The sequence below is a fragment of the Sarcophilus harrisii genome, chromosome 1 (assembly GCF_902635505.1).
Source record: "Sarcophilus harrisii chromosome 1, mSarHar1.11, whole genome shotgun sequence".
Classification (NCBI taxonomy): Eukaryota; Metazoa; Chordata; class Mammalia; order Dasyuromorphia; family Dasyuridae; genus Sarcophilus; species Sarcophilus harrisii.
In genome coordinates, this window is record NC_045426.1 from 517,305,917 (window position 1) to 517,318,095 (window position 12,179).

Here is a 12,179-nt window from a genome sequence, read left to right on the forward strand (position 1 = left end):
CATTCTTCATTTCTTATATTCTGTCAATAAGATTTACCTTATTTCCCTTTGAAATGTTTTAACAAGATTAAACCTCTTTTCCTTCATTTGCACAGGAACAAATAAAAAATTTCATTCCACCATTAGCTGCAAATTAAATTAAACAACAACCATAACAAGTCCTAATTTCCCATTTTCAGTATCTCTGGAATTTCTTATCTACTCTATATATGAATATCAGATAAAATTTTCTAAACTACCATTTTTATTATATAACTCCTCTACTCAAGAATAAATAATTTTGTACAAATGTTAAGATTCAAAATGAAATTCCTAAGTCTTATTTTTTAAACCTTCCTCAATCTCATACAGACCTTCATATAAAATCCACACTTCTTTCCAGTGAAGTCATATTTAATTCCCAAATGGTCAGAATTCCAAAGGACTGTGGAAACCATATGATCCAACATATCTAAGAAGAAATTTCTCTATAGCATAACATAACAATCTTTGATTTTCAAAGAGATGCAATACCTCCCATGATAACCTATTTCTGCTCTCTAATCCCAAACTGAATAAACTTAAATATTCTTCATGATCATAAAATTATAACTAGACACAAAACATAAAAGATGATCTAGTCAAATACCTATATCTTATATATAAAAGTATTTGAATTTAACTCTATTAAATTTTCTCTTATTAGATTCAGCCTGAGATCATTTTTGTATCCTATCTTCCAATATGTTAATTATCCCTCTCTGCTTTGTGTCATCTTCCAAACTGGTATTTATACTATTATCCAAGCTGCAGATTAAAATATATATATATATATACCATCTGGAACCAAATATAGATTCCAAGGGAACATCAATTAAGAGATTTCCAGACACTCAACTAGTTGAGAATCCATCAAATTGAAATAATTTTTAATCCACATCTTTCCATTTAGTGGATAGGAATACCACAAGCAGATGTTCTGCTAAAATTCAAATAAACGGATTTACAGAATTCTCCTCATCAAATAGTGTAATAATTCCATTAAAAAAGAAAATATTAGTCTGGCATAAGCTATTCTTGACATTACTCATTACAAATGGTCAATAACTATCACTTTTAATGAATTGTTTTAGAATTTTGTCAGGAATTAAAAATCAAGTTCATTTGTTTATAGTTTCTAGATTCTTCTTCTAATCCTTGTTTGAAAAATAGGACAAAATTTGCCCTTCCCTAAAGCTACATCACTTTATTTCTATAATCTTTCAAGGACAACTAATAATAACTCAACAAGCATATCTGCCAAAGACTATTTAGACCAGGAACTATCTAGGTCCAGTGTCTTGAATTAATTTCTCTTAGAATATATCTACTTCTTCTAGGTGTCAATTCACTATTTTCACTCTTTGGTCTTTTCTTTCAAATCCAAGATCATTCTTCCTAGAAAGGAAAATATTTAAGATAGTTCTTGATCATTTCCATCAAAAATTATTACTTCTCCCCTCAAGCAGCAGTCCTAATCTTTCTTTTTATCCTCCTAACTTTTCCCCAATTTATATAAAACAAAAACCAAAAAAGCCACCTTTATTTATAGCCCTCAGCTCATTCTGATCTTTAGTGTTTCTAACACTATTCCATCTTCCTCTCTTATCTATAATATAAAATCAATCTTTTACCATCTGCAAATAACTTCTAAATATCTAAACTGGTCAACAAATTATCAAATTTCCAATTTATTTCACCAACTTTTCCTCCCTAAAATTCTTTTGTGTGTTCATATTTTGCTATTGAGATCTTTTCATCCTTCTCAAGCTGAAATTCTCTGTAGAATTTTAAGAGATTGGATTCTGAATCCTTTAAAATCTATATTTCTCACAACTAGAATGCGTATTAGACTAAGACCTAGCTTTCCTTCCCTATTAGTACTGAAATAGAATGGCCACTTCTTACTTTTTATACTTAAACTTTGTTTCAGTTCTAAAAGTTATCATCAGTAGTTCTCCTACCTTTTGAAAAGTACAGTTATCATTATGGAAAATTATAAATTATTAGCCCCAGTCCTAGTCACTCTCTTGAGTCCTAGTCCCAACTACTACTAACAATTTAAAATTGTTCACAGATATCTGGTACTTAGTATGTACAAAATAAATAAATAAAACAAAATCAGTCATTATTTTTCCCAGAAAGCCTACCTCCCCTTCTTCCCTGCTTTTGTCAAAAGTGTCATTGTCCTTTTAATAATCCAGGTTTATAATCTTAGTCATCCTCTCATTCTAAAATGTTTCATTAAAAATGATAATTATTGAGCATTAATAATGAGTAGTATCAAGAATAGCTTATACCAGACTAATATTCTCTTTTTTTAATGGAATTGCTACAGTAATTGATAAGGGGAATTCTGTAAATTAGTTTATTTGAATTTTATCAGAACATCTGAAAAGATTTCTTGTGGTATTTCTGCCCACTAAATGGAGAAATGTGGATGGGATTCTCATCTAGCTGAGTGTCTGGAAATCTCTTAACTGATGTTTCCTTGTAATCTATATTTGTTCCTGGATGGCTTAACTTTTTTTTTTTTTTTTAATCTGCAGCTTGGATAACCAATCTTTTGCCAATTCCTATAGTTTCCACCATATCATCTCTTCCATACAGACCTCTTCTCTCTACTCTCAAATTTACTGAGTTTAAGTCCTTAAGCCTCACCTAGACTACTGGAACAGCTTCTTAATTGTTCTATATATCTGAAGTCTCTTCGACACTATAATCCATCCTCTACAAAGCTGCCAAAGTTATCTTATTAAAGCTAGGGAAGCACAGGTCTGTGTCATCTCCCTCCAAATACAGATACACATATATTCAATTAATTTCAGTGGGTCCCTAGTTATGCCTCTAACATCAGATATAAACTCCTCTAACTGATATTTACAGTTTATTACTTGACTCCATCCTATCTTTTCTTTCTTTTTACTCAATACTCCTATTACATACTGTATATTCCAGCCACATTGGTGGTCTTACTCCTAAGAAGCAAACTTCCATCTCAGATGCTTTGCACTAGAGAGATGCAGTCTCTCCTCACCTCTACAACTTTTAACTCTTGGTTTGCTTGAAGACTCAATTTAAGAGACATCTTCAGCATGAAGTTTATTCTGTTCCCCTCGGTTGCTAATACCTTTTCTTTCTCTCAAGATCACCACATATCTTAGGGCAACCAAGTGACACAGTAATGCCCAGCTAGGGCACTGGCCCTGGTCAGAAGACCTGAATTCAAATCCAGTTTCAAACACCTGACACTTATTTAGTTGTGCAACCTTAGGCAAGTCACACATTATCTTTATCTGCTTTGTGTATGTTTTATTTATATCTATATGTATATTTTGCCTCCCTTGATAGGAAAGAAACTTCCTGAAGACAGGAGCTTTTTATCTCCAGTATCTAAGGTGGCACCTGGAACAGAATTAAATACTTATAAATGTCTATTCTTTAATTGATATGCTTTTTGTAGGGGGAGAGCTCCAGAATAAATTTATAGAAGCTCACCATCTCAACTGTCTGCATGCCAATTATGATATTATCCCTAACTTTTCTTCTACTCCCTCTTTCTAAAAAGATCAGTAGCACATTCCAATGACAACATGACTTTTGTTTCTGTATTAACAATCTTTTTTTTTTCTGTATTAACAATCTAACTAATGTTTTCTATTATATTACCCTGATCTATTCCCTTAATTTCCTCATGGAATATATCATTTTAAAATACAATGTTTCCCTTTATTACCTATATCGTTTCTTTTGAATGAAATGTATACTTAGTCAAGACAATAATGAAGTAACAGACCAAAATCAGCTTCAGACCTAAATTCAAGAACCTTCTCCATTATGAAGTAATTGTTTGGGGTTATTTAACGTTACAGTGCCTTAAGCAACTAACATTATAAACTGTAGAACAATCACGAACCTGCACAGTTATAGAGAATTTCCTCACAGAGTTCCCTACAACAACAAAACTATTAGTCGAAAAAAAAAAAAAAATAACACTCATCAAATTTAAGTAGAGGAAGTTTGGCATCTAGCATCTGTTTCCTCATTTCTAAGATAAACAAACACCAGAAATAATGGAAAGTAAGAAAGTACTCTGTATCACTGAATAAATTAAATTTAGTTACAGGCTAAGCACACATTAACTTTGCTAACAATCGCAAAAAAAAAAAAAAAAAAAAAAAAAAAAAGTCTATAGTAAAATACTTGGGTTTAAACACTACCTCTGATAATTAATATCTGTGTGATCTTGGGCTAGTGATAGAACATCCCTGAGTCTCAATGTCCTCATCTGAAGAATAAAAGAACTGTACTAGTTTGCCTTTAAGATAATTTTCACTTAAAAAAATCCACAATCTTAGAAAATATGTAAACTACTTATTACTTACAAAATCTATTTTCATATATTACAAAAAGATTAAATAAGAAATTAGCTTTGATATTTGAAAAATGCCTACAAATATATACATTTTATGATACCTATTTTTCAAAATATCTGGAATCAAGGTTTCTTGCATGGATATTTAGAATTTAGTATGCTATAGGAACTATGACTTACTTAAAATGCGACAAAACAAGTTTTAACTTGGTATTCAAAATTTATCTTCATTTCAAACCTTTAAAGGTGACTCTCCTCCAACATAAAGAAACAGTACACGATGCCTCTTCTTTACATGTTCAAACATCTGTTGACTTGGAAGTGGACGGATTAGTGCCCTGAATTTAAAAAAGGAAACTTTTTGTTTAAATTTAAAATAAAACCCACTTCCCAACTTATAAATCATGGTAATGTATTTCTATCAAAATGATTGTTACACTTTCACAATTATGTAAGAGTAAAAAGATTTTAATATATCTCTCTCACAAAATAACAAACCAATATGTCTCTCTCTCTCTCTCTATATATATATGTGTGTGTGTGTGTATATATGTCTGTATACATACACATGAGTGCACACATATACAAGAGTTAACAATAAGTAGCACAACTAAGCCCTTGCACAAATAAAATCTATTTTGCTTTATATAATATGTCAGTTAAAATTTTTTTTAGATAAACAATGTGGAAAAAAATTAGTAAAAAGGGAAGAGAAATAATTGTACTGCTGCATATTATAAAATTAAAATAGTTCATGCTTAAAATTATAAAAGCTCATTTGATTACATCTTAATCTTGTTTAATAACGTAAGATAAAATTACAGGTTTGAATAATTCTAGAGAATACTATCACAATGCAAAAGTTCATAAAGATTTGAAGAGATATATGAGAAACAGTAAAGAAGTATAACCAATATGATTTATTTTAAACTATACTTTTCATTTATAACAATTGCCATGAGAATAATTAACTTTAATTCTTTTATTTTTTTCCTTATATGTATTTTATTTAACTTTTTTTCCAAACTATTACCATAAGCAAATAAAAGGTATTATTTAAAATAAATCTTATTTCTTAGAATTTCTTATTATTATACTTTTATGCATGTAAAATTTTTGTGTAAAAATTAGCATTTAAACTTTGAAATTGACCAAAAGGACTCATTAAAACATTTTTCAGAAAAAAGGAAAATTATGGACTTATCCAAAGAACCTAACATTTTTATTATGCAAAAACTATTTAACTACTTTTTTTTAAATTTATGTTTTTTTATTTATATGCTTTTAAAGGAAACTAAATTAAAATTAAGTTACACTAAAAAAATAATAACAAAACAAAAATTGAGAATTGATCAGAAATAGCTAACATAACATGAATTACTACAAACTGTGCATATTATTTGAAACATCTTTATCCACAAGTTTTGTAGATTTGGTGTGTTTAAAAAATAGGCAGTTCTCTCAAGGATTTCATCATTCCGCATTCTATTTTTACCTTTCTAACAATTAGCTAGAGTTGATGCAACTACAAAAGTTAACCTTGAAATTTTGGTTGCAATACTTTCAATAGCAGTTGCATCAGAAAAAAATCTCTTATAACATTTGATAGAAATCAAATATCAACCAAAAACCTACCAAAAGCCCAAGACCATAATTTGAGGGTGGAAAAAAAAAAACCTCACAAACCTTAGATTTTATTTTTAAATGACTATTTAAAAAAATACATAAAAACAAAAAATAATTATAATAAGGAAAGTATAATGAAAGAATTTCCTTTACTGGAAACTGCTAAGGTAGAGTCAGGCTCTACTGAAAAGCTGTTTCTTGAATATTTTTTTCCTAAAATATCTGAATGTCTCTAAATTCTATCATTAACCTACTTTTTTCTTCCTCTCTCAAAACTTAATGGAATCAATTGTTCACTCTTTTCTCTTTTTGTTTAAGTAGTGGCCCTATTCATGATTAAGTGTAAGTTCTCCAACTATACTCACTCTAACAGTCAGCTCTCCTATGGTGAATCCTAGTAAGTCAAATTTCATATTATGGTTTAAGGTTTACAAAGAACTTTGTTCATAACAACTGTGTGGGTGGCTGCAAGCATTCTCTCTCTCTCCCTTTTTTCTTCTAATTTTTAGGTAATTAAGACATAAAGATAAAGTGACTAGTTCATGATCACACAACCCAAGTATCATGACTCCAAGTCTTCTGCAGATGGTCTCCTTTACCCATAATACTCTCATTTATCTTTTCTCTCTCCCTGTCTATTTGCTCCTTCTATATTGCATGTAAACAAACCTGTTAAACTGCCAGACACGCCTACACACAATCCTTCATTCAACTGTCAATGTGAGTTTCCTGAAGTACAGATCTGATCATGACACATCTCCCTATTCAATAAACTCCAGTAATTTCCTATCAGCTCTGGCATCAAATATAATCAAATATTAATACATATTAAATATAATAAAATAGTCTATTTTCCTTTTAAAACCTTTCATATCCTCATCCTTCTTTTACAAACTGTTTACACCTTAATCACCCCCACATATCCTGAGACCCAGTAACACTGACTGTTGCTTGCATAAGACAATTCTTCTCCATACCCTAAACATCTTCATTAGCAATCTTCTAAGTCCGGATTTCTCTCCCTTCTCATATTTAAAATTCTCATTTTAAAGTTTCAGTTAAAATCCTCTCCAAGAATTCTTTCCCAATTTCCTTTAATACTAGTCTTCCTTCTATTGATTATCTTATACAGATGTATCTTATTTGTAATGTTTTCTACTCCATTATACATTGAGAGCAGTAATCTTCTTTTTTCCTATAGTTTAATAATACCAAAGAAGACTGAAAATTCTGTTTCTGAACTTCCTTCTGAGCTACAATTCTAAACATACCTGCAATGTCTCTCCACTTTGATTTCCTACCGAATCTCAAATTCAATACGTCAAAAACAAAGCTTATTTGGTATTTTCCCATTTATACTTATTAGTACTTATGACTTACAATGACCCCATCCCACTCTTCCACTGGTAGCATGTGGGTCTTTTAATTCTTCCCTTTTCTTTGCTTTTCACGTTCAATCAATTACCAAATTCTGCCATTTTCACCTCTGTAAAATCTCTTGCTTCTGTGTCTTTCTCACTACACCCATTGTCAACACCTTAGGTTTCAAAATTATCTCTTATACACTCTTATAATACCTGATAGGTGGTCCTTCCACTTGATTTTTTCTCTCCCCAATCCATCAATTAATTATACAGCTAGACTATTTTTTATATATTCTAAAGTTCTGATAACAGAGTATATCATTTTCATATTTTTAGCTTCTTTGAGTAGCATATTTTGCATACAATAAGCACTTCACGATAATTACCTGAATTGAATCTATTAAGTCCAAATCTCTAGTAAAAAATATTCAGGAATTCCTTCAAAAATATTTTTTAAAGGATCTTAATTTAATTTCTTTGATTATATTCAAGATCTTCAAAAATCTGCACACACCCTAATTTTTTACCTAGTTACAGCTAGGTTCATAGTAAATAAAAAACCAAACCTGGAGTCAAGAAGATCTGAGTTCAAATCCTGCCAACTCACTTAACCTCTGTTTTCTCAATTTCCTCATTTTAAAAATGGAGCTAATAATAAACACTGACCTCCCAGGATTATTGGGAGAATAAATGTAACAATATTTGTAAAATGTTTTGCAAATCTTAAAGTGATAGCTAACTGCTAAATATAACGTTCCCTTTCCATCCTCTTTCTTCTAACCAAACTGTCTACCTTAGGCTTCATCATTTCCCTTTCACCATCTCTACTTTTGTAATATTCTTCCTTTCCTTCTTCACATTTCAAACGTTTTTAAATACTTATAAAGTGCTTAGCCTAATTCCTGGGACATTGTAGATATTCTATAAATGCTTATTCCTTGCTTTCCTTCTTTAACATCTCTTTTTTCAAAGTCATCTTACCTGATCTATTCTCTATCTCTCAACATCAAATATTAAATAATCTTCAATCTCAGACCTCACATAATACAATTCTTGAAATTAAGCATACATTATGTGTATTGTAATTATGTTTTATATGTATTATACTATTATTGTACTATTATCTATTGTGCTATTAGCTCCACGAGTATAGTCACTGTATCTTTTTTTAATTTTAATGCTCCTCAGAACTTAGCACAGGGCTTTGCAAATAGCAAGTGCTAAGTATTTGGTGAATGCTGAATAAGTGAATAAGATCAAGCTCTACTTATTGACTTTCTCACTTCACAATCAAATTTTGATCACTTTGTTTTCTGAATAGTACTTTTAACATTAGCACATTTAATAAATGGCAATGATCGACTTACATACACAAGGTCTCACATTGCACATGCTTCAGTTGCAGCCATTCTGGATGCAATGAAAAAGAAAAAAATTCGGACCAACTTCAAATGTTGATTTCAAGAGTCTCTATGACCCTATCAATAAGTTAGCACTAAACAAACTCAAAACTTCAAAATTTTGCTGTGAATTATTAATCAAAATGTCAATACTGTTATGCCTATAATGTGCCCTATTATGGTCCTAACCACTTTTAATAAAGCAACTTTATATTCTGCATGAAAATTTCTATTTGAAAGAAACTACTTGAGTCCAGAAAATTAGTTTTGTTTTTTTAAGTGTGTAGGCAAAAAGAAATCATTGTGTAAGTTTGTGGAATTAATGGCCTCTCTAAATAATATGAAAATTAAATATGGAGTATATTTTTATTACATAATATATTTTAAGTGAGAAAGGATTAAATGAAATCCATTTACTTAATTTTTCTTGAACATGTTATGTAAATAAAAACTACAGTATAAATGGGATTGCTCATTAAAAATAAGCTGCAATTACTAAATTAACTTTTATCATTTTTTTTTACTTATTATGTTTTATGATGCAGTATAAAATTGGAATTACAATGAAAGATAATACAATAATGACCATATAGAATGACACTTTCAACATGTTTAAAGACCATAAGAAAAACAAAGTTAATGATATAAAAAATGCTGGAAAATGACATTTTTCTGTACCTCATCTGATTCTTACATATCTGTTACATAAACTTATACTTAAAAAAAAAAAAAAAAACCTGTAAATTCTAATTATACAATTAAAACACAAAAAATATTTAAAGTAACCAATATCCTTAAGAGTTTAATTCTCTACATTTGACCCTATTATATTACTTTCAAGGAAGAACAAATACTTACCCAGATACTCTATGAGCAAACTCAATGATATCATCTCTAGTTCTAGGCCCTCGGTAGTTATATGCCAGGTCATTTTTTAATCTTCAAAAGAAAAAGAAAAAAAGACTGATTTGGTTTTCTTATTATTTAAGTATTTGAATGCAGTTTTAATTTGTTAATGAAAAAAAGTTATTTGTAGTTAAAAAAAAGCTAGTTTTCAAAACACAAGTGGAATGTATTAAAAATAAGTTACAGGGGCATACATTAATAGAAATATAATTTAGAACAACCCAACCAAATTATAAAGAAAAATATAATCCAAATAAAGTAGTGTATAGGTACCTCATAAAAGATTTTGCATATATGGGAGGAAAAAGTATGTGCATATATGTATATAGATTATATAGTTATATCCATGTATATGGTAATTCATATATGAAATATATATATATCCATACAAATGTGAGTGTAAATACCCAACCATCCACCCACACACTTTAAAAAAAAACCAAACAAACAAGAATGGGGAGTTAGGGCAAAATAACTTGAGAGTCACAGGATATATAGAAATGGAAAAAGACAATGTCATTTGTAATCAAGCCCCCAACTCCTCTATCTATACTTCGCCCCTTACTTTTTGGTTTTTTTCCCCCAGGAAACAGGGTAAGAATAAGGCATATAAGATTAAGAATCATTCCGAGGTTGAGGGGAGGAGATCCTTGCCTGTCCCTGCCTGTGGGATTTGGGAGTAAAGATTAGGAAGATCTTACTAAGTGCATATAGACATCTACGCAATAGATACCTATGAAATATATCAGAGGAAGGAAGAGGAGGAAGGGAGGGAGAGGAAGAAGGAAGGGAAAGGACAGAGGGAGGAAAGGAGGAAGGAAGGAAAGGGAGGAAGAGAGAAAAAAGGAAAGGAGGAAGGAAGGGAGGGAATGCAGGAAGGGAGGGAGGGGAAAAGACAATGAATGAAAAAAGGAAGAAGGAAAGAAGAAAGGGAAAGAGAGGGAGGGAGGCAAGAAGGAAGGAAGGATGAAAAGGAGGGAGGAAGGGAAGGGTAAAGGAATGGAAGAAGGAAGGAAAAAAAAGAAAAGAAACTAAGAAAGAAGTTTACATATATACATGTTATCTACTAATATTCATATATATACTCCTATACCTATTTAGATGTAGATGTGTGTGTGTATATATATATATATATATATATATATATTTTCTTATACATAAAAAATGTCTCAGAGGGACTTATACACTAAATGAAGATATTCCTTAATGAAGGTATCAGTAAAAAAAAAAAAGAAAAGAAAAAAAAAGTGGGTTTTCCCAAATGATAACCAATTAAAAGTTGTAGAAAATCAGAACTCTTTATACTTACTTTTTCTGATTACCAAAAAAAAAGGCATCTGATTTTACTCTTTTAGTTTTCTCCCATACATAAGATCTTTCAAGATTTCATGATAGATTTATCATCAAAAATGCCCTCTTATAATAAATAATAGACAAAACAAAAAACAGATATATATATGTTCCCCAAAAGTATTCAACACTGTGATGGAAATTCAGCACAAATTCTAGGTGGAAAAGTATGTTGTAGATTTGAAGTATATAATAGGTTTGAACAGGCTGCAATAAATAATCAACAAATTTCAAAGAAGAAGGTGGTAGAGAAATGTCATCTCAGCATCATATCACAGAAAAAGAAGATGTGCTAGGTACATGGGAAAAGTAAGGACAAGGCAGCTAGGTCATACAGGGGATAGAGCACAAGCCCTGAAGTCAGGAAGACCTGCGTTCAAATCTGGCCTCACATACTTAATGCTTCCTACCTATAGGATCCTGGGCAAGTCACTTAATCCCAATTGCCTCAGCAAAAAAAAAAAAAAAAAAAAAAGTAAGGACAGATGAACATCCAGAATACCCTCTACTGGAATCCTGGAGGTAATAAGTGTGAAAATATCAGTACCTTTGCAAAGAAAACACCAAATGGGGTCATAAAAAGTCAGAAACTCTCTCTTGCATCAGCTTAACTGAACAGAACATTATACCCTTTGGTGATACTTCCCCACCCCCTATTCCTTTAGTGGGTGTTTTACGTCATTATATTGTAAGTTTTTTGGGAATATGGATTGTATTTCTTTGTCTTTTTTATATCCCCAGAACTTAGCATAGTGCTTGCCATATGGCATAAATTAGGCATTTAAGAAATGTTTATTAGAGGATCCTGATTTTCTCCAAATTCTTTCAGGATTCAATAATGTCTCATTAACATAAAACTCTCATGGGATATAAAACTTGAAGCAATCAATGAAAGTAAAAAAAAAAAAGGCTAATAATATTGAGAAGCTAATGAATAATAATGACATTTAAGAGAAGGGACAGTAAACTGACTGCTTTCAAAACGTGACATTATAGTATATGCAAAACACTAAAATACAAAGACCAAAAATCAGTCAAATGTTAAAAACAGAAGCACAAATTTGAAAGGTACTTTAGTCTTATTCCTTTAGGGCCATGTAATCCAACATATACACAAAATCCTCATTATAACATACCCAA

At 30.6% G+C, this 12,179-nt stretch overlaps 1 protein-coding gene across 2 annotated transcripts in view; it reads right to left on the bottom strand.

The window, feature by feature from the left end:
- Nucleotides 1-12,179, bottom strand: part of TMX3 (thioredoxin related transmembrane protein 3) — an 83,945-nt gene that overhangs the window by 37,641 nt on the left and 34,125 nt on the right. For both annotated transcript variants that reach the window (XM_012544115.3, XM_012544116.3), the window contains 2 exons: nucleotides 9,642-9,722; nucleotides 4,632-4,731 (listed from right to left, as the gene is read on the bottom strand). In XM_012544115.3, the coding sequence (XP_012399569.1) occupies nucleotides 4,632-4,731; nucleotides 9,642-9,722 (181 nt within the window). The remainder of the gene's footprint in view (nucleotides 1-4,631; nucleotides 4,732-9,641; nucleotides 9,723-12,179) is intronic.